The sequence below is a fragment of the Dromiciops gliroides genome, chromosome 1, assembly GCF_019393635.1.
Source record: "Dromiciops gliroides isolate mDroGli1 chromosome 1, mDroGli1.pri, whole genome shotgun sequence".
NCBI lineage: Eukaryota > Metazoa > Chordata > Mammalia > Microbiotheria > Microbiotheriidae > Dromiciops > Dromiciops gliroides.
The window spans coordinates 448,370,786-448,395,097 of record NC_057861.1 but is presented as its reverse complement, the minus strand read 5'-3'; the positions used below and the strand labels follow the sequence as shown (position 1 = coordinate 448,395,097).

Here is a 24,312-nt window from a genome sequence, read left to right as displayed (position 1 = left end):
AATTTTATTTATACATCATTCATGTCTTTGAATTCAAGTATGACTGTTGTCCTTAAAATGGAATGCTTTCTTTTGAAAGACCATAAAGCTACAATCTTAGACCAAGTCCTGGTCAGCTCCTTCCTTGATAATTTCAGCCTCTTCCTTACTAAACTGACTCCAATGACCACCCTTCTCCCACCAATCCTTAACTTCTTCACCAATTACTCTGATTACCTAATGATTAAATTCAGTTCAATAAGCACCTAAGAATGTCACTAAAGAAAAACAGTCCCTAGCTTCACGCTTAAAATAGAGAAGTAAATACAATATGATTTGAAGAGCAACCAAAAGGATTAGAAAAGGTTTTCCCTTAAGCAGGGAACTGACATGCTTTGGTATATGCATTAAGATTATTTAGGCAGCTGTGCAGGACAGTTATTAAATCAAAGATATGTATAACTGGAAAACAAAGTAGGCTAGTTCTACAGAACAGATGTAGTATCAAGAGACTTGCTGGAGTAACTACAATTAGGCCAGTGTAGCTGTGTCATAGAATTAGTGGAGGAGAATAAAGTATAAGAAAAAAGGTGGAAAGGAGCCAAGTTATAAAGAACTTTTTATGTCTAATAGAGACCTTTAAATTTAATTCTAGAGCCATTTAGTCAGACCTTTACCTTAGAAAATTCACTCTAGTAGCTGAATAGAGGATGGACTGGAGTGGAGAGAGACTTGAGGCAGGGAGAGCAGTTAGACTATTGCAACAGTCCAAGTGAAAGGTGATGAAGGCTTGAATTAGAGTGGTAGTGTGAGGAGAAGTAGAAACTATCAGATCTAACTTAATGGGATAAAAATGGGAAATTAAATCTAAGCCTGGGTGACCAGTAGAATGGTGATGTCCTCAACAGTAATGGGGAAGTTCAGAAGATGACAAAGGCACACTTCCCCCCCCCCACCCCGACCCTGGAAGGAAGATTGAATATCCGTTTTTGTGCATAATTAGTTTAAGATGTCTAAAGAACATCCTGTCAGTGATGTCCTAAAGGCAATTGATGATACGGGACTATTGCTCAGGAGAGACTACAGATATATAGTTCTGGGAATTATCTGCATAGAAATAATAACTGAAATTTGTGGGAATTAAAAAGATCACCAGATAATAAAGTACAGTGAAAAGGGAAGAGAATTCAGGGCAGGACTTTGGGAGACATCTATGGTTAGTAATGCAAACTGAGATGGAGAAGTTGGGCAGAACAGTGTTAAGAAAATCTAGATAGGAGCATGTCAAACATTGCAGAAATCAAGAAGGACTAGAACTGAGAAAAGGCCATTAGATTTGGCAATTAATGGGCCAATTTCTCAATCTTCTTAACTCCCTAGATGTGCTTCTCTATTCCACCTCAGTCAGCTACATATATGAATAGTCATCTTTGATCATGGCATCATCCCTAAGTATTCCACTTCCATGTTTAATAAACCCCCAAATTTTCTATACAATCATGACCTATTATTTCATTTACCCCTACAGCTTCCTACTCTTATGATATGGCAGAACAGGGGTTCTTAGGCTCTTTTGTATCAAGGACCCTTTTAGCAATCTATTGAAGCCTATGGGTCCCTTCTCAGAATGTTTTTAAATGCATAAAATAAGAGGATTACAAAAAAAAAACCAAATATAGTAAAATAAAGATGCAATTACTCCTCCCTCATATCCAAGTTCACAGACTACGAAATCTATGCACTGTCTTCTTGGGGGTCCTGTAGACCCTAGGTTAGGAAAGAGGGAAGAGTTAGGAGAAAAGGTAGAGTGAGAAATGAGCTAATTTGGAAATAGGTGAATTTAAAAATTTTAAAGAAACAAATCGTATAGTCACTTTAAAAATATAAATCTAGATTTGTAGTCTAAATACATGTTACATAGTCCATCCATATCAATATTAAATCTTCAGTGGTACCAAATCTTGAGAAATGTATATATTCCATTAAATCTATGTCACTAGTTTAGGGACATAACCCGAAGTCATCAGTTATAGACCTAATTATCAAATTTACCTTAACGAATCCTTATTTTAACCCTACTTCTTGAGGAGACGCATGCCAGTAAGCCTGGTGTCTATTCTTTGAGGATCAGCCCAATTAAGTATTGAGGGACATCATCAATAGAATGGTCAATAAAGATTAATTCTTAACCAGTGGTAAGTGATAAAAGAAACATACAATTCCCACTTTTTAGAAGTTTTTAGAACATTCATAAACACTAACTTAACTGTTGATGCTTTAAATGAGATCCTTATCCAACAACAGAATAGACATGCTGTAGAAGAATTGAATCATATCAATGTTAACATTCTCAGTATAAATGAAATATAAAAAGACAGTTAAGCTAAATAGAAAGATGGCTCAAAAGACAGAAAAAGAGTTGCTGGAGTTTGTTTTCCTTGAGACTAATAGCAATAAGAAACACTATTTCATATAACATTTGGTCATCTTGCCTAAATTGAAAAGACCACCAGGAATGTTAAGTTAGCTTATCAGTTGTAAAGAAAATGAAGATTTCTAGGTCATATGACCAATATGATGAAGGACTAGGAATGTTCTCCTGATTCTCCGCAACTCTCAAAACTCCCCCAAATAAGAATTATGGGAAAGAGGTAAAGTAATTGTAACTACCTTCAAAGGTTCCCCTTCTGCCCTATCACAGCACAACTTGGGTTCCAATCAAAGAATGAAATGGTCAAGAAATCTATCCAGGGTCATACAGCTAATATAAAGAAAGATTTAAATATTAAAACCATGGCCTTCTTGACTCCAAGGCCAGAACTTAACCTCTCCTACTATTAGGAAGTACTGGTAGAGGTATTGAAGGTAGCTATCCTAGATTATTCACAATGTCCTTATAAATCTTTGTGACTGAATATATATCACTATTCTTCCAGTCATCTAGTCTTCAAAATCACTTTTGTTATCAACTTCCATATTCTTCCTGTTTTTCCTTCTTGATCTTTTCTGAACTCAGTAAATAGTCAACAAACATTTAATAAGTACCTACAAAGTGCCAAGTCAAGTTCTTAGGATACAAAGAAAAGCAAAAGACAGGAGATATGAGATGATAGATAGCTAGTAGAGAGTGATTAGGTAGGGACTTTTTAAAGGATGGGGGAGACATGGGCATGTTTGTGGGCAATGGGGAAGCAACCAAAAGATAACAAGAGATTGAAGACAAATGAGAAGGTGAGGATATGGAAGGAGCAATCTGTTGGAGAAGACAGGATGGAATGGGATCACTCATGCAGGTAGAGAGGTTGATTTTTTTCAAGAAGGGCCACCTCATCATTTGAGGCAAAAGTAAGGAACAGATAGTGGTAGAAGGCATCTGGGTAATATAAGGTAAGGAAGAGGGAGCTCTTATTGACTGGATTCAATTTTTTCAATAAAATATGAGGTAAGGGCCTCACGGGGAGTGGGGGGGGGGGGTGGGAAGCCATGGAAAGTTTGAGGATGAAAAGAATCATTGTGATTATGGGATAATGAGTTAATTAAGGAGGTATAAAAAGGATTGCCTAGGAGTGAGGATGCAGTTGAGGTTATATAACATAAATTTGTAGTGAACCCAGTCTGAGCAGTTGTGTGATTTCTGCCAATTGCTCTTTGGTGGGAATGATCCAAACATGAGTCTTGGCAAGACACAATCAGTAATATAAGGGGGCAAGAGTTTCAAGAGAAGAGGCTGATGTAGCACTGAACTGATTTACTAAGGGACAAGATGGGGAAAGGAGTTGAATGTAGCTAATACAGGGGTGATGGTCTGAAAACTTAGAAGTAAAGGGACTAGAGGCCATGGTATAGACAAAGAGAGGACTGGTATAGGAAGTCAGAAGGAGAGGTGGGATGCTAATGTAATAGTATATAATCAGATAAGAGAACATCAGAGCTCATAAACAGAAATGGATCATTTGTGGGTAATGGCAAGATCAAGAATATGACTGTCTTGGTTCATGGCTGAGGTGGGGTAGAGGAACAGGTCAAGGAAAATGAGTAAATTGGGGAACTGGGATGTTAAAGGTGTTTAAAAGAGTATCAGTAAGTTTGTTGAAATGCCCTATTTTGAAGGCAGGAGTTGGGGAAGAGAAAAAGATTGTGAGCCAGATGCTAATTAGCAAAAGGACCAAAGTAAGTAAAAGTAGGGTGTATTAGGGGACAAAGATGAGTCCAATTCATCTAAAATGTAGAGTGCATACATGGGAGTAATACGAGATAAGACTGATAAAACAGAACAGGATCTATATATGCCATAAGCTCTAAAAAAAATCCACAACCTAAAAATAAAAGGTATGGGGCAGCTAGGTGGCACAGTGGATAGAGCACCGGCCCTGGATTCAGAAGGACCTGAGTTCAAATCCAGCCTCAAACACTTAACACTTACTAGCTGTGTAACCCTGTGTAACACTTAACCCCAATTGCCTCACAAAAAATTAAATAAATAAATAAAAATAAAAGGTTGTATCACAAACAAATGAGAGAATAAAGAAATTTTCCTAACTGTGACCAGGGAGAGAGTTCTGAAATAAGGGATAGAAATCATAAAAAATAAATGATAAATTCTGATTATGTAAATTTTAAAAGTTTTTGCATGAACAAAATCAATTTGGTTTGGCTAATACAATATCACTGTCATGTACATGTGTGTTGTGTGTGTGTATGTATATATGTGTGTGTGTTTGTTGGGGGGAGACCACAGGGGACGGTGATTTGCATCTCTGATAAAGGTTTAATAGTGAAGAAATCATTGGAATATATATTCCTACATATATACAAAATATATAATTATATATAATAATATATATATTCCTACATATAGAATATAGGAAACTCCTAACAAAGATATAAAGTCAAAAGCTATTTCCCAAAAGAGAAAATCATCAAAGGAGGTAAACAAGCAGAACTTTAAAAAAAAATACAGCAGACAACTACATAAATGATTCAAATCATTAATAAGAGGAATGCAAGTTAAAATAACTTTTGTTTTTTTACTTAATATTTGTAAGACTGGCAAAGATGCCAACTTAAGAGATGAAAATGATAAATGCTGAGGAGGCTAAAGGACCACTGACAGGGCTAAGAATTGGACCAAATTTTTGGAAAACTATTTGCAAAAGTACTGCAAATTCACTAAACTGCACATATTCTTTGACCCAGTGACAGCACTACAGTACATATACCCCCAACAAGATCAAAGAAGGAAAGGTGCCATACATACCAAAATATGAAGCTACTCAACAAGCATTTCTAGGCACTGTGCTCACAGCAGCACTTTTTTGTGGTAGCAAGAAACCAAGAACAGCCTAAGTGTTCATAAATTAAAGAAGGGCTGAAAAAATATTAGGACACGTGAATATAAGTTAATATTATTGAGTCTAATAAAAAATGAGTATCAAGAATTCAAAGAAATAAGCCTTTTATAAACATACTGAGAGAAGTGGAACCAAGAGAACACAGCAACCTTAGTAAGAAAAGGAAAAACACCAGAAAATATCAGAACTTCCATCAAGTGAAAGTTACTCTCCCCTCTCCTCTCAGCAGGGAAATGGTGCACTATAGGAGCAATTAAGGCTCATGACATCAGATGTTGTAACTATATTTATTTGTTAGTAGAGGGTACCCTCAAGAAATGATAGGGGCATAAAAATAAATAGAATAAAACAATAGGAATGAATGAAATAGGGCAGGGAGGAAAGGGCCACTATCTATACTTCTACACCATTATTAGAGATGTGAAATTTCCCTACCACCCCACCAATCCCACAGATAGCATCATTATTAGTAAAGTCAAAATAATTTTGTTTGTGCAAAGACCTTAAGTTTACATAAATGAAACAATAGAGGGCAGCTAGGTGGCACAGTGGATAAAGCACAGGCCCTGGATTCAGGAGGACCTGGGTTCAAAGCTGGCCTCAGACAATTGCCACCTACTAGCTGTGTGACTTTCGGCAAGTCACTTAACCCTCACTGCCCTGAAAAAAAACAAAAACAATAAAACATTTTTAAATTAAAAAACGTAAGGCGGAGTGTCAGAGAAAAGATCTCAAATGTTAAGGCAAAGGAGTTACTTTACTGAGGAGGAACAAGACAGAACGTCTATTTATTTAGAAGGCTATTACTTTTCTAAATAATTTAAGTACACATTTGAACAGGTTGTGCCTCAAACCCGGAATATATCCTCTCCTCATCTCTGCTTTTTAAATTCCCTTGTTTAAAAACTTAGTTCAAGTGCCACCTTCTATGTGAGACCTTTCTTGATCTCCCAGTTGCTAGTGTCCTCTCCCCAAAAATTACAGTATGTATATACTTATTTATGTACATGTTGTCTCCTACAACAGAAATTAAGCTCCTTGAGGGTAGGCATCATTTATGTCTTTTTATCTCCTGTACCTAGCACAGTATCTGACATATAGTAGGTACCTACTCCTTTTTGAATCATTTAATAAAAGTTACTAAAGTAAATTCTAAAGAGCACTCTTTCATATGCTACCAATTTATCTTATAATGTATATCATACATGTATATAAATATGTTAACTGAATCAATATACTAATTGAAGAAATACAATAAGGGAAACTGCTAAATGTTCCAAGTTGAAAAGTCTGTACATTGCCTCTTTTTGAAAACACTCTTCTTATACTGGAATATCTGTTGCTTTATTACTCTATTAATGTTGGACATAGCTTCTTTCTCCATACTCTGAAAAGGTTTTGCTAAAGCTGAGACCAAGGGATTGATCAAAGAAGTGAAATTAATCAAAAAGCAGAATAAGTAAAGGGACGAAGTTCAAACTTCTAGTTTCAAAAGCTGAAAATTGCTTTAGTTTTTGGAATTCTGTACTTCTGCAATTGGATTTACTATCCACTGAGCCCTAGCAAAAGGAATCAATCAAGGAAATTATCTTAAATGCATATTTTAACAATATGCTCAGTGAAATAAATTACTAATTATAACAATCTTACATGTCTTCCCCTCCAACCCATCCACCACATCAATAGGTGAATCTGTAGTTTATCCATTTCAGAGTTCCCTAGAAAGTTTAGGAAGGAAGGACGGACAGGTGGGCAGATGGACAGATAGACTGATAGATGCAGACAAATAAAAAATACAGCAGAGGGCAGCTACATGACGCAGTGGATAGAGCAACGGCCCTGGATTCAGGAGGACCTGAATTCAAATCCAACCTCAGACGCTTAACACTTACTAGCTGTGTGACCCTGGGCAAGTCACTTAACCTCAATTGCCTCACCAAAAAAAATAAAAATAAAAAAATACAGCAGAACTCAGGCTAGAGATTTGTATATGTATTATTACAACTACTAACAATAATAGCTAGGCATTTATATATAGTACTATAAGGTTTTGCAAAGTGCTTTACAAATATCTCATTTTATCCTCACAAAAACCTTGGGAAGTTAAGCACTAGTTATTATTGTTTGAGACAGGATATGAATTCAGGTCTTCCTACCTCTAAGCCCAAGGCACTATTCACTATGACACCTAATTTCGAGCTATTTATAGATAAAAAATTTTATTGCACTTCTTTTACAGCTCCATACATCACTAGGTAGTTTTAGGCCTAAAGCATCAACCAATAATGCCTCCAAGTCCAAGGCTCTATTCACTATGACACCTGATTTCAAGATATTTATGGATAAATGATTTTACTGCACCTCTTTTATGGCTCCATACATCACTAGGAAATTTTAGGCTTAAGCATCAGTCAATAACAAGCAAAACATTGAGTACAGGAAATTACTAAACAGGATGGGGAGATATAAAAAAACAAAAAATGTAGACCCTACATCAGAACTATTCATAATATAATTTTAAAAGATCTAAAAACATGAGATAGTTCCTTATGGTTACTACCATGAGGTAAAAATAACATAATTGGTCAGGATTTTATGAAGATTCATGATAGCCAAATTAACCCAGTCTTGTCAGTAATAGAGTGAAAAACCACCATGCTCTTGCCCTTATATGGATCCTACTGTAGTCCAAATAGAACTGTCCCAACCCCACAACCTCCACCCTGGCTCTGTGGAAGATAAAGGCAGGACTCCCAAGAGGGAGTGAATTCCAGTTATGAAGTGAAGGCCAGTAATAAAGGCCTGGATACTAGTATTCTTTGTGAAGATTAAGCCCCACAAACGTTAAAAGGGCCAGTTATAAGACCAGAATTGTAAACTGAAGATAGGTCCTGAAAGGCTCATAACCTGGTGAAGTAGGTACTATCATTATGCTCATTTTACAGATGAAGAAACTGAGGTTGAGATTAAATGACTTGCCCCTGGAGTTTATTGAACAAGGGAATGACATAGTCTGGACAACAATTTAGGAGTATGACTCTCCTAACAGTGGAGGATTTTGCAACAGTACTGGGGAGACAGTAACCCAGGAAGTCCCAAGTCTTCACATGCAAAGTAGAATCTGGTCAGCTTTCTTATTAAGTCAAGTTTCTCATCTTTTTCCAATAGTTGTAACAGATTTGAACTGATCCATTCAGGCATTATCCTTCTGGATCAAAGCACAGACTGCCAAGGTAAAGTCTTTGACAGTTTAACAGAGAGAAGTCATCATTCTCACAGGAGGTTGAAACAAGTCAGCTTGAACCTTCCTTCTCTCTTTTTTTAAATACTTTGCTCTAAACAAAAGAACTAACCAGTAAGAAAATCAAATATTGCCCACTTTTTAATATGGTCATAATTCAAGATTTAATTTGACATTTTAATTGTTAAGAACATCATTCATCTGGGCACCATTAAGAACTATTCTGCTTGCTTCCATCTTAAACAGTCATCACTAAGATTTTCAATTGTTCTAAAAACTGCAAATTCAAAAAATAGGAAAAATTATTTTTGCAAAACTAATGCTAGTCAGTCCTAGAAACCTTCATGAAGCCCACACTATTTCTGTGACTATAATTGTCTTATTTAAGCAAAAATTAGAATCAATTCATATATCACATTTTATTTAATACCATACACCATAATATACACTAAAGAAAGGTGGTAATACATAAGACAAAGCCCCTCTCCCAAAAAGAAAACTGGTATTAAACAAGAAAACAAGAGAGAATGTGCTAATATATACTACAGAGGTCCAGATAAAGTGCTGTAAGAAATTTGAGAAGTGATTTTCAATGAGGTGACTGAGGAAAGGCTTCATGAAAGCATTAATATTTGACTTGGCCTTGAAGGACTGGAATGAGATTTGAACAGGCATTTACCAGAAAGGAGAAAGAAGGGAGAAAGGGTTTGTTTTAAAAATTTGGGACACCAGAAAAGGGAAAGGAGGTAGGCGCAAATAGTATTAAGTAACATAGTTATCCCTGGAAAGGTAGATTGCTGCTCAGTTGTGAAGGTCCCATGCCTGCCTTTTCAATGAGGCCATTGGCCATTTTTTTTCTTTAATAGCAGAAGAATATTATTCTCAAAATAACAAATTACAGAAATTAATCACACAGCAAGGTAAATTGAAAAGACAAACTGAAGAAAGAGAAAAATTAAGAGGCTATTAAACAACAGCACAGCGTAAAGAGATGAGGACTTGAAATAGGGTGGTTACAATGAGAATGGAAAGGCAATGACATGAGAGATTGAAGTAGTCACAAAAGAGAAACAGCTACAGTTGGGAAAAATACTGAATATGGAGTTGGAGGTCTGGGATATAAATTCTGGGTTCTGGCACTTACTACTTGCGTGAAGTTAGGGAAGTAATCAAAAGTCAAATCAACAAGCATATATTAAGTGCCTACTATATGCCAAATACTACGGATACAAAGAAAGGTATCTCTGCTCTTCAGGAGCTCAGTCTAATGGGGGATTCAATCTGAACCTTTACCTCTTTGGGCTTTAGTTTCTCTATATGTAGAAACAAGGTATTGGACAAGAAGGTCTGTAAGTTCTCTTGCAGCTCTAAATGTATGATCCTGAAATCACTGGTAATGAAAAGCATAGTATAGTAGAAAGAGCACTGCACTTGGATTCAGAGAGCAAGGTTCAAATGCCAATCCTATCATTTGCTACCAACATAACCATGGGCAGTTTTTTCATTTGTAAAATAAGGGCTGGTCTAAATGGCTTTTGAACTCCCTTCCAGCTCCAAATTTGTGATTCTCTGATCACAGAACTAACCCATGATCAATGGATAAATAATCAAATCCAAATCAAATGGATTATTTAACAAGGATCACTCTCCAAACTCATAAAAGACATATAGCTCTAAATTTTAAAAACTCACAACAGCAAAATCTGTGTATGAACACATATAACCCAAGAAAAACATTTCCTTAGGCACTAAAAGTCTTCTTCCAATGCCTTATCATGGTATGGAAGAAAGCAGGGGTTGGTTCTCCTGGATGAGTGGAGCTCTGCCAATTAATGAAAAATTGGGAAAGTTTCAAGTATGGTTCTTTCAGTCAGATAAGACCTAAGTAAAAAGACTTATTTATTCAGGAAGTCTTTTGTTAGCACCCTAACTACTAGTGTGAATCCTTCCCAAACTACCATGTATTTAGCTAATTTGTGTATCTATGTGTTCATTAACTTTACATTAAACTGTATGTAGTTTTATATTTTATATGAAGCAGCTGGTGATGGTAGCATGGTTAGAGTACTGAGGCTGGAATTAGGGAGACCTGAGTTCAAATCCAGTCTCAGAAATTAGTCTGGGTAACACTAGGCAAGTCACAATCTCTATCTCAGTGTCCTCAATTTAAAATGAGGATATTAAAAGCACCTATTCACATATTTTAAGGATCAAATGAGATATTTGTAAAAAGCACTTGGCACAGTGCCCAGCAGACAGTAAGGGCTATATAAATGCTTACTACTTTCCCAATCCCTTCCCCATTCCTTTTATATATACTATCTTCCACATTGGAATGTAAGCTTACCTAGAGTAGGGATTATTTCACAATTGCACTTGTAACCCCAATGCCTAACAGTGTCTAGTACACAGTAGGCACTTAATACATGTTGCCTGATTGAGACATTATTTACCAAGAGTTTGGTCATCATGTAATTAATTTTTTGGCCTCTTTATGAAACTATCTACAAAATTCTGAAGTGACTGCTCTCTACATTTTTTTCCTAGAGTACCCACACATCAGTGAAATCACAGATTTTTAAGTATTAAAGTAATAAGCATCCTGTAGAGGTACTATAAATTCTACTGTTGGACAAATCTTCAAGATATAATACAACATAATACAAAGCATGCATGGTAACTAGTCTCTAGACCTCACATTTCTCATTACTTGCATTTAATTTGTATTATAGTTAATTGTGTATTAGGCATATGCTATGCATATACTGAAGCAGTATAGATGGTGATGTCATAACCCATGGACACCTATATGCTCCACTTATATCTATGAACTATCAAAAGATCTAGAGGAAGGCCCCCAGTGCTTTGGTGGATCCCCTGTGAAGGATATTCAAGGGGCAAAGGATGAAAATTCATGGATGAGTTGAGATCTGGAACATTGGTGGTAGTACTCACATGAATGAAGTATCTTTGTCAAATCACTGTTATGTAGTAGCACTACTGCACTGACAGCAAGTACTCTAAAGTCAGGGACTATGCCTTATCTAAACTTTTCCCAATATTCACGTGCTCTTAAGACCACATACAGAAAGCAGTTGACAACAAATTTTAATGAATTTGTATAATAAAATGTAGAGTATAGCATATATTCGGAATAAAGCAAAGTATATTCATAATAGCTAGCATTTGTGTAGTGTTTTAATTTCTATAGTGTTTTAAGTGTTGCAAAGCACTCTACAACTATCTCTTTTGATCCTCACAACAACCCTGGGGTAGGTGCTATTATTACCATATTACAGATGACAAAACTCATCTGCACAGGAGACAGACGGAGGATAAATAACTTACACAAAGTCACACAGCTAACAAGGGTCTAAGACTAGATTGTAACTACAAGTTGTCATTCATGGTTTTATTTTAAGCAAAAAAAAAAGTTAAATCCAATGGAAATTCTACGTAATATTTGGTTTCCCTTCCAATGGGGTAGTTGCTGAAATATTAAAAATATCTTTTCATCTCAAAGGAGGTCTCACGTAGCCACTAATTCTTAGGCATAGACAACAGTAGCATAAAAAGCATAAGACTTCAGCTTATTTGTCTCTTTTACTGAATCAGCTATAGACTCTACTAAAAATAAGGTTTATTTCAGATACAGACTTATACAAAGTAACACTTAACCAATAAATATCTGAGCACCTTCATCAACTGTAAAGAAAGCATTTTGTAAACCTTAAAATGCTATATAAATGCAGCCTTAATGTTACAACTTCACATTTTTATTTTCAAATTAAGAATTTTACCAAACCTTAGTCTTATTAAAATACTCAAGTGAACTCATTTCTTGAAACAACTATTTACCATGTGAATAATCACATGTGAATTTTTAGAAAGTTCCTATCACTGTACAAAATTACTAGCCTACCTTAAAAACAAGTATTAATATCTCATAATCTGAAACATGGCTGAAAAAAAAATACAAATTTGATAACATTTTCAAAAATGGCTTCCAAATAACCTAGTTTTACATCACTCACGCAGTGAGGACTGCAAAATCTCTGTAAGGAATAGATAATGTTCAAAAGACTGTATGTTCTTATCCAAAGACTAAGCATTCTTTAAATATTGGCTTTTCAAATTATATATATACATGACCAAAAAAATGGCTTTTGCAAACTCAATTTTATACTGTTAATTTTCATCCGTATGGATTCTTAAGTTGTCATGGCTACTAAAGATATCAACTTGACAATTTAAATCAATGGTGATCTAGCAGATTAGTCATACAGTAAGAAAACAATTTCATATGGCATTGTTTATGAACAGGAAAAAGTTTTTAATTGTAAAAGAGGGTTGGGAATTAGAGCTATTCGTCCTACCACACAAATTTGGGACACACATAGCTGCTATCCTAAAACAGTAAAATTATATCTTAAAACTGCACTCTGTACTGGGTAATCAGAAATACAACTTTTTATCATGGCTTTATAAAGAGGATTTAATTCTACTTTTCTGTCCTAAAAATCAGAATGAGCATCGACAAAAAAGGACCAAAAGAATCCTGCTTTAGTGTGCTGAGCTTTACAGCATATTTTCCTAATTAATTTTAAGAATAATCCACTTAAACTCTTCTAAAGTAGCTTAAAAATCAAAATATCATAAGTCATGTGTTCCAATTATTTCACTGCACAGATTTTTAACTAAATCTTTTTTGTTCTGCCACACATTAAGTCTAAGATTCAAAGTGTCAAAAAAAAATAACCAGAAGTTATTAAAATGTTTAGAATGCTAAGATAATTTCACTCCTGAAATTTCCTTCTCTAACCCCAAGTCCCATGTCCTTAAACTGAGAATTCAACTGGAGAAGAAATAGCATGATTTGATGAAGTAATTAAATTAATATTGCTTACCCTATAGAATATCACTATCATACATAAAAAGATTCTCTTGGGCATGCCAATTTAATTTCCAAGTGATTACTGGAATATTGCAATCCACCAATGTTTTGGTGATTGAAAGGAAGCACAAACTTTTCAACCTCTCTTCCTGATTCAACAAGTACTTACTGAATAGATGTCATTAAAAGAATTATATTTGGGGAGGGAAAAAATAACATCACTCTAATAATTCAAATTTTTTAATCACCTACAACGAATGTTAGGCATTACTTCCCTAACTTATTGCTCTTATTCAAAAATTACAAGTGTTCTTCCCTGCCTCACTCACATTAAAGGTTTTGACGTCTGGCTAAAGTACGTATTCAGTTCAAACTGTGGTTTCCGTAGAGGTGGTGAAGTTTGGGCTTGCACTCTTTTAAAGTTGTTGTTTCAATAACCAACGCAGTTTTTTAAGCAGTAGCATCAAACGCTAATTCGACACTGACCCAATGTTTCCCCACCACCCTCAGCCCCAACAAGCCCCAAACTCCGCGCGCGCCGGCACCTGAGGCCCAGGAGACTCACATCCTGTTCCCATCTCAGGCATCTCCCTTGCATCCAACCTTCTAACTTTATACCTTCCCTAAGGAAGCAGCGGGAGCATGCCTGTGGGAGGAGTCCCACATCCACGGCCTCTAACTCCCCCGAATAGTCTCACTTTCGGGGCAAGACGTAAGCTGGGGGTGGGGGTAATGGGGTGAGAGGTGATGCCCCTTTGGAAGGACGACCCCGGCCTCCCCCCTCCAGCCCGATTCCGGACTCACTGGTTGGTGGGGGGCGCGTTCAGAGGAATGGCCACCTCCTCTTCCTCGTACTCGGGTCCGTCCAGGGAGTCGCCTTCGTCCACAGTCCCCGGGCCCCCGCCCAGGGGGGCGGGCAGCTGCGGCGGTGGCGGCAGAGGCGGGAAGCCCCCCGGGACGGAGGTGTCGGCGGGCACCGGGGCGCTCTTGGAGGGGGCGGCGTCCCCCGAGGAGCCGGCGGCGGCGGGAGCACCTCCCGCCCCAGGCCCGGCTCCCAGAGTCGAGCACAAAGCTGGGGCCCCAACCCCGGGCGCTGGGCCCGGGCAGGAGGCGGCGGGGCAGGGTAGGGCCGCCGGGGTCCTGACCCGACACACAGCCGCGCAGGGGCCGGGGTCGGCGGCAGAGGCCGAGCCGCCTCCGCTGCCTCCCGCCCCTGCGGTCGCCGGACCGCCCTCCTCACTCCCGGCCGCCTCGGCCGCCATCATGTTGGAGCCCGCTCGGCCCTGCCCTGCCCGGCCCTGCCCGTCCGGGAGCCCCGGGGGCCACAGGGCCCCGGCTCCCAGCCGCCCCTCCCCGGCGGGCCCCCCCTTCAGCTACCCGGGCCGCGGAGGAAACAACAACAAAAGGACGGAACCCGTCCGCCCTCCGGCCCGAGGAGCCCCTGGGGCTGCAGCCCGGGCGCCCCGGAGCGGCCCTGACCGGCTACGGAAAGAGAGGAGGGGAAAAAAAAAACCCGACCGCGACCCCGGCCCCCAGCCGAGGCGCGCACACGCCCCCAAGTCAGACCTTACACACACACACACGCGCGCGCGCGCGCACACACACACACACACACACGCGCACACACACACACGCACACAAAAGACACACACACACACACACACACACACACACACACACCCCCAAAAGAAAACTTCCCGGCTCTGTAACTAACGAGTACGGGAAGAAGGGGAACTGGGCTGGAGCCGCTGCTGCTGTTGCCGCCGCCGCCACCACTACCACCACGGCCGCCTCTTCACCGCCCCAGTTCCGGCCACCCCCACCGCAGCAGCCGCCGCCGCTGCCGCTGGCGCTGCTGCCACTGCTGCCGCGGCTTCATCCTCCACGGGGCCGGAGGAGGGAGGGCTGGGGAGAAGAGGGAGGGAGGGATTGGGGGCGGGAGAGAGAGAGAGCGAAGCAGAATCCCGAGTTGCGGTTCCCAACTTGGATCTTGCAATTAGAGGAACTAGAGAGAGGGGAGAAAGGGAGACGGGGAGGGGATACAGGAGGGGGGAAAGGAAGGGAAGGGGGGGGAGAGGGGGAAGGAAAAAAAAAAGGCAAGACCGAGTGAGGCTTCTGCGCAGGCGCACCCTGAGAAAGCCTTGGGCGCGGGGAGAGTCCCGGAGTGGAGTTGATGGGAGGAGGAAAAGGAAGAGGCGGGGGAGGAGAGGGAAGGAAGAGGTGGGCGCGCGCGCGTTCGCGGCTCGGCCCCCACTCCTGCCAGCCGGGCGCGTGGCGGCGGCCACTCTGAATTGTCCTCCTCGTTCTCGGCGACGGCGGCGCGCGCGCCTCCCGAGGCATTGTTCAAACGCTCCCGCGGCCCGCGAGCCGCTTTGTTCCCTGCCTTCCCCAGTGCGCCTCGGACAACCCTAGCCGCCCTGTCCCATTCTGGGGCTGGCTGCTGACCGCAGCGGGCGGGGACCAGGGAAGGTGTGAGCCGGCCCATCAGCGCTGGAGGGGATGCATGGCTTGGGGATGAGGAGCCCGGGGGCGGGAGGGAGGAAGGGTTGTTCCGGGAAGCACACAGATCTTGGGGGGCAGGCGTGAAATTGAGCCACACCCAGGGGTCTCCAGGAAGCACTCGGAGGAAGGAGGATACTGTTATATGGGTTGCGAAAGATATTTCCTAAGAGTTCTTAGATTCCCTCCCACCCCCCCCCCAAGAATCAAAAACCAATAAGGGACTAGAAGTCAATCGATAAACATTTATTAGGCACCTACTTTATGCCAGGCACAGAACTAAACGCTAGTGATACCAAAAAAAAAAAAAAGTCTGTCCTTGTTGTCAAGGAAGTCACAGAAGAATGGTGCAAACGATATGTAAATAAGTGTATAAATGGGGAAGGCTCTTGAATTAAAGAGGTTAGGGGAAAGCTTCCTGTAGAAGGTGGGATTTTAGCTAGGACTTAAAGGAAAGCCAGGAGGCGGAAACTGCTCGTGGGGTAGGGTCGTGGAGGATCAAAAGGGTGTGGTGGGGAAAAGTCCAAACACTGGTTGCCTTTGTGACGGTAAAATTCCTTTTCTCATTTTTGCACCTAAGTTGTCTAATCTGTAAAATGGATTCGTGCTACATAATCTCCCAAAGTCCCTTCCAACTCTACTATGCTCTTAAATTGATAGGACCCCCATTTATGCCCCATGCCTGGAATTTTCTCCCTCCTGATCTCGGTTTCCTAGCTTCTTTCAAATCCAAGCTAACTCACCCCCTCTACAAGAAGCGCTTTGCTCCCCTCACTTGATTATCTCCAATTAATCCTGTATATATCTGGTTTGTATGTGGTTGCATGTTTTCTCCCCAATTAAACTGAGCTCCTGGAGAGCAGGAAAGATTTTGTTTTAGTTTTTCCACACAGTACCTGGCTCATAGCAGTGGCTTAATAAATGCTTGTTGCTGGTTGACTGACTGAATGTGCTTCTCTCTCCGCCCATAGTGCTCTATTTCTTTGTGACCGTTCCAATCAGATTAAAGAAGATGTGTAGCAATGGTAGTAGGGTCGAGTGAAAGAAGCACCAACAACACAGGCAAAACACTAAACTCAAGAATTGTTTGTCTTAACCTCTGCCCTAAAGAGCGCTAGGCATGCTCCTTTCTTTTGGATGTGCCAGGACAGACAAATAGACTGAAAATCAGCAACCTCTGCAAGCTGAAACAGGCCAGAAAAACTAATAGTGAAAGGTATCTTTGCATACCACCACCAAGGTTCTCCCATGCCTCATCCTGGCATGGAGAGGGTCTTGAACACTATGCCAGATACCACAAGTTCTAGCAGGTCTTGCCAAGCTGGAAAGGCTTAGAGTGGGGGCCCAGCAATTGACTATGTATTGTGCAAGGAGTAACCTAACTAATTTTGAAGGAGTTCATCACCTAGTTGGCCGTAGGAAAATGAATTTTCCTACCACAATAACTAAAGGTTCAGAGCGGTTGTGACATCACTTAGTTGAGGGAATAACCACACAGGCAAAATTACTGATCCTAAAAGTTTCTTTGCATAGCACTTCTTGCAAGTTTTCCAATAAATTCCTGAAAGAAACTTTTAGTCTCTTTATCTGTATAGCAAATGATATTTTTCCATTGAACAGTAAAAGCCAAAAAATGATAACTCACTGATAGGAAGGGGTGTTTGCATGGGCAAAATAGTCAGTTGCCTTTGGTTAAGGAAGAGGAATATTTGAACCATTTCTTGGAGTTATGGCCCTGAGAACTAATTGTTAAAATTTTAAATGTGAGCATTCACACCTCGGAAATCATTAAATTCTCCAAAACAGGGTTTCATTTATTATTTTGTTGACTTTGTAGAGTTAAAAAATGATAGCAATGCAGATTACACTTAAAAGTGTTAGCACTCCATTTTTTTGGAGAGCCAGTTAAATATTTGCCAGAAAATCTCTTTACATCCATCTGTAATTACACCAGCATTTTATCCATTCAAGTAGTTTAAGCTTTACCCTCTATGTACATACCTTTCTCTCCTTTTAAATGAAAATACTTTTGAAAAAGGTAACATGAAATCCCTAACAATCCATATGAATTCATTTTTTAAGATAAATTTCCTCTTTGAATGGAGTAACTGGCAGAGGAGGAGTATGACACACCCTGGGTAGAAATGGGAAAGGACCAGAACTGGAAGGAGGGATGAACACAGAAAGGAATGACAAGAGGCACTGAAGGAAAATTTGCCTACAGCACCCTTTGTCCAAGAGTTCTTTTCACTTGGCATCTGTCCTGAAGGCTATTTCAACTCTCTTACACTTTTTAATCATCCTTTTACAGAATAAATCTGGAGCAACTGGGCCAGGTACCACTGTGGGAGGACTAGGAGGTAGGGAGAAGCTTGAGAGGGAAGGATAAAGGGTGCAGCTATTGAAAGGTTCTTTGGGGATTCATTGAGGGACATTGACATTCAAACCAGCAAGAACTGACTCTGGAGAAAAGGATCTGAAACAAGGCAAGTTTGGCCCAGTAATAGTAAGGGATGGAAGGGAGCACATTGGGAAGTACTAAGCTGCTTCTTGTAGCTGTGGGTGACCTTTGGATGCACAATTTGAGAATTGTAGACCAAAGGAGCAAAGCATCTATGTGACACTTTGAAAGGTACTGAAATAACAGCTCTCACAGCACACACATGTCCCACCTTCCCCAACTTCATAAGGTAGTCAGATTTTTTTTCTGCCTTGGAATTCTAGCACTTATAAGTAAAAACTAGCAGATGCATTGCCAAGCTGTGACTAGAAAATTTTGTCCTATTTCTTTTAGGGGTTCTATATAATGCCTAGAACACTACGACTGAAGTAATGTCAAACTCAAATAGAAATGCAGACCATTAATCTGTACATAAAGATTCCTATAGGCTACATGCTGACATAGTTTAAAATGTAATATCTACATATTATTTTATTTTTGTTTCTTTTTAAAAATATTTCCCAATTACGCTTTTAATCTGGTTCTGCTGCCCTCACGGGTGTTTTGACATGTCTTCTAGTAGTGACTTTGAGTCCACAGACTTAGATTCCTAATAAATAGTTGTCCCCCAGAACTCTCCTGTGTCACAATCTCCATTATAAGAAATACTGTAGCAGAACAGTTATATTTAGCCCCTCAAAAATATTTTGGGGGGCAGCTAGATGGCGCAGTGGTAAAATACCAGCCCTGGATTCAGGGGTACCTGAGTTCAAATCCGGCCTCAGACACTTGACACTTACTAGCTATGTGACCCTGGGCAAGTCACTTAACCCTCATTGCCCTGCAAAAAACAAAAAAACAAAACAAAAAAATATTTTTGGAAGTCTTACTGCATAGATTGTTTCAACAGAAAACCTGATATTGCATGTCTTTTTCTTTTAAAAAAAAATTGCAAAATTTATTTTTCCTTTGCATGATATTTTGAAATATGTGGTGATGTTTAAGTGAGGCTCCCATCTTGATTCCATAAGTTAGATTTTTCTTCATCTTTCACTTCTCTTCCAATATGCTTCATGTTCTGAATATTTTTTCTACCATCTTTTTTTTTTTGGAAGGGAGAGGTACAAATCTTTTCTCTTTCTTAGTTGGGTTTGTTTTCTCTGTTTCTCTGTTTTTGTTGTTAATTTACTCTCTTGTCTCTTTTGTCTGGTTTCTTTACTCAGAAGCTTCTGAATTATTTGGCTTAGTGATACTGACAAGAGACAACCAGCTTCAAGTCAACAAAGTGACAATATGCAACTGTGTATCAGTATCTAGATAAAGCTGTCCTGAGTTGTAGTAATAGTGGGTGTTAAGTATCTTCTTTAATAACATCTGTTAAAAACAATCTGTCAATGAAATTCACAGACAATATTAAATAGAGGGGTGCTAAGAAACAACACAAACCATCCAGAGAAAATTGTAGGAGAGAAATTGCAAAATGAGATTAAAGTTTTTAAGTGAATAATTTTCCATATTAGACACACCAGAAATTGTTCTTGGGGGGGGGGAATCTGAATATTATATAGATAACAAAAATTAGCTATAAAACAGTCTATAATATGAGTTATTCTCAATGCTCAGTGGAATCATGAATAATGAGTTAATTTCATCCTGGAATATGTATTGGTATCAAGTCAAAGAGGTAATTTCATAGGCAATGCTATAACTACAATTTCCATCTTCCCTGCAAGGTTAGTTAGTAGATAACTCATAAAGGTTAGGTGACTTGTTTGAAGTCACACAGGTAGCAAGTACTATAGCCAATATTTGAAGCCCAAATCCAATGCTCTTTCCACTATATTATTCTTAAGAGGATGGGGAAGATTTACGGTGTTATATGACGGCTATGAAGAAGTAGAAGAGTCAATTTTAAGATACTTACAGCAGTATCTGAGTAATACAATCCTAGATCTAGTGCATAGTTCTAAACAAAAACATTTCTAGGTTTTCATAAATTAGATTAATAAGTTTAACTATTCCAATAACTACAGCACAAGTCTTATGCTCTTTATCTCCTAGAGGCCTTTCTTTCATTGTAATCTTTATTTCACCTTCTTCAGAGGCACACATTTGAAGGACCAATATATTTAGAAGTCACTCAGATGGGAAAAAAACAGATGAGAGGGAAATAACAAACTAATTCATTTTAATTCAATTTAACAAACTTCCAAGCACTCTAGAAATGAATCCCAGTATGAATCCCACTCTAGTATGAATCCCAGTACTGGACATAACACCTGAAGGAGGTTAATGACAGATTACATATATGCCAAAATATTTATAGTAGTACTTTTTTTGTGGCAGAAAACTGAGTGGGTGCTCATTGACTGAGGAATGACTAAATCATGGCATATGAATGTAATGGAATATTATTGTTCTGTGAGAAGTTACAAATGAGAGGAGTTCAGAGAACTGATGCAGAATGAAGAAAGCAGTACCTCAGCAATATACATTATGACTACAATAATATAAATGAAAGCAACACTAAAAGGTAGATGAACTGATTTTTTTTTCCTTTTTTTCTTTCTCTCTCTCTCTCTTTTTTTGGGGGGGAGGGGGTGGGGGGGCAATGAGGGTTAAGTGATTTGTCCCGGGTCACACAGCTAGTAAGTGTCAAGTGTCTGAGGCCGGAATTGAACTCAGGTCTTCCTGAATCCCGACCGGTGTTTTTTCCACTGGGCCACCTAGCTGCCCTAATGAACTAATTTTAAATGCAATATCTAGAATTAGACATGATAAAATACCCCTGTCTTCTCTCAGTAGGTGAGCAATGCAATACAGATACTGAATGTTACCTACACTGATTGCTGTCTTTTTTGTTTATGCTTAACTGTTTTCCTTTATTATAAGGAAGAGGTCTGAAGGGTGAATGGTGGAGTAAAATCAGGAAAGTGATATAAAAAAGTAGCTATATAATTTTGAAAAGAAATAAAGAAGAGATCTTCATTCTGATGGTAACCAGAAGTCTACAAAGTTTTTAAAAAGGGTTTAAAGTATATGATTGTCTCTCAAGGTAATAATCTGGCAATACCATTGCAAATGATTTTTAGGATGAAGAGGGTAAAAAGGATATTTCAAAAGAGGGTTATAACTGCATAGGGAACAACTTAAATTAGCACAGATTTTTAAAAGGCTCCTTTTATTTTCTTTTTTTCAATCTTAATAGTATTTTAATTATTCCAGTTACATGTAAAGACAATTCTCAACATTTGTTTTTGTAAGATTTTGAGTTCCAAATTCCTCTTCCTCACTCCCCAAGACAGAAAGCAATATGATATAGATTATATATGTACAATCACATTAAACATATTTCCCCATTAGTCATGTTATAAAAGAAGAATCAGAATAAGAGGGGAAACCCACAAAAAACAAAACCAAAAAAAAGTAAAAACAGTATGGTTCAATCTGCATTCAGATTCCACAATTCTTTTTTCTGGATGTGGAGAGCATTTTCCATCATGAGTCCTTTGAAATTGTCTTGGATTATTGTATTGCTGAGAAGAGTTAAGTCTATCACAAAAGGCTCTTTTAAAAAGGAAGAGCATATAAAGAAAAATATGTGCAGAAGGGTAGCACTGACCTATAAGGAGAGTCTATAAAGAAAGCGCAAGTACGGATACCCTGAGGCTTACAAAAAAGCTATGGGAAAAAAAAAAGAAAAAAGAAAGAAAAGAAAGATAGGGAAGCTGTTTTAGACTTGCTTTTATTGGGGCAGAGGGAGAAATCATGCAGTGTTACAAAGGGGTTGGCTATTTTACTGTGGAATTTGGTTATCTGTTAATAACACCATTGTGAAAAGACATTCCTTCTGGCACCATTATATGCATAGGGAACTGCCCATAGTGGAAGATAAATTTGGAAGTGAGATCAGCTTAAGGATAACCTTTAAAGCCAATAAGAAGAATTTGGTCTCTAATGTTATGATAATGGAAAGCTACTCTTGTATTTGAGTAGCTGGGGGCCAAGCTGAAAATCATGTTTAGAAAGTGTAATCTCAAAGCAGTCTACAACCTCTATTAGATATGCAGATAAATGATATATAGTTATATGAATGCTATATGGATAAATGATAGGAATTGACAAGTGATGGAAGGTATGGTGTTATGGAAGTAAAGTAACAAACAACAAAAAAATAATAATAAGTAATTAATTCCAAGATTTTAAACCTGGGAACCCTCTCATTTCACAGATGAGGAAACTGAGGTCCAAAGAGGGTAAGTAGTTCACCCAAAGTCACAAATCTAACAAAATAGCAAAGTCACATTTGAATCCGGTCCCTTTACTCCAAATCCAGCTCCCCATTTCTGTCATTGAAGGAAGCTCGGGAGTAAAGCTAATGTAGAGTGGAAGATAATAAATTTCATTAGGATAAAAAAATCCAGACATGGTCCAGAACTATAGCACCAAATTTAGACAGGCCAGGTTCAATATTAGGTCCATCTCACAAACTGCTCTTGTGAATGGTTTGTGTTCCCATCCAGGGTTTTCCCTAGGAACAATATAGCTTGTGTCTAGATCTTTAATAAAAGGATAATGGTGATCTCTCCGGAAAATATTCTGGCTGACAGTATATCAAATACAGGATATTTTATCTCACCTGATAGAAAACTCACACACAAAGGACTAATGTCTAATAGCCTTTAACCAGTCTGTGTTAAGCTCCACCTCTCTCAGGCATCTATAGAATTCTCTAAAGTTGAGGCTCTCCCAAAGATGGAAAGGATTCAGAGAGAAAAGAGAAAGTCCCTTTCCTCTAAACCAGTATAGTCCACACTATTTACAATACTGATGAAAGGCAAAGTCCAGGTTTGCTGTACCAAAAAGTGATTCTGCCTCTTACTGTTTCTTGGCTGGAGCTCCTTGTTGGTCCCACAGCTCCTCAACTTGGTTCAGGAACTTTGCGTTGCCTGGGAACTCCTCCCATCTAACAAGTTCTCTATGCACTTGTAGCAGCTGCCTTTTCTGTGGCCATGTGGTTCTCCCTAGGACCACACAGTATCCTAGAGCATATGCTTTCTTCAATAGTCCTTATAGACACACAGGCTTCTCCACAGGGAACTAAACTTTTATAATCCAGTTCATTTCTTACAGTTCTGATTCTCTCAGATCCCAGATCTCTGTCTGTGTTTGTTCTCCCCTTTAAAGCCAACTGCAAGTAATGGCTTAGGTATATGACTAGCCATGACTCACTCAGCATGGAGTCAGTAATCAATGTGTATCTTTTAAAGGAGACATTGTCATTATTAAAAGTGTCTCAAATGTGTGGTATCAGTAAGGATGTTAACCTTGACCAGAATTCTCACACCTTCTCTATTGTCTCCCCTTTCTAGCCACAGTTAAAAATTTGTAGTCCTTGCAAATCACAACGGAATACCATTGGGTACATCGGCCTACACCTTTAATTTAGGGTCTCTGTTAATCTGGGAAATGTTGGTGGTGTCCAGCAGTTCACTAAATCCAGCCCCTACATTATCCTATTTCATTAACATCTTTCTAGATACCTTACATTCCACCTAAGGGTCTTGCTGTGTGTAAAGTCCTTCCCATAATGCCCTTATCTCAGTTAGGCCTGCTTAAATTAAGAGGTTTAGGGAGGGCCCAGACATTCTGTGACTGAAAGGCCCCACACATCACTTAACTCACCACAACACATCAATGTTCACTATTCCTCTCAGCTTAAAACTATCTTGATACCTTGCAAGGATGTCATATAATGGCTATAGTTTTGCAGAAAGTCTAAGCCCAAAACAATAGCACTTCTCTCTTCTTCCTCTTCTTTTTTCTCCTCTTCCTCTTCTTCCTCCTCCTCCTAATAATAATAATAATAAAGCCACATTCAAAAGCAACTAAAATAAAATTAAACATT

At 39.1% G+C, this 24,312-nt stretch overlaps 1 protein-coding gene across 2 annotated transcripts in view; it reads right to left on the bottom strand.

Moving 5' to 3' along the window:
- RASA1 (RAS p21 protein activator 1) overlaps window positions 1-15,539 on the bottom strand; it is a 127,960-nt gene extending 112,421 nt beyond the window's left edge. Inside the window, exon 1 of one of the 2 annotated variants that reach the window (XM_043973327.1) lies at window positions 14,270-15,539. In XM_043973327.1, the coding sequence (XP_043829262.1) occupies window positions 14,270-14,730 (461 nt within the window). In that variant the 5' untranslated portion in view covers window positions 14,731-15,539. The remainder of the gene's footprint in view (window positions 1-14,269) is intronic. The other variant, XM_043973320.1, reaches the window with a different exon arrangement.
- Between the last annotated feature and the right edge of the window lie 8,773 nt (window positions 15,540-24,312).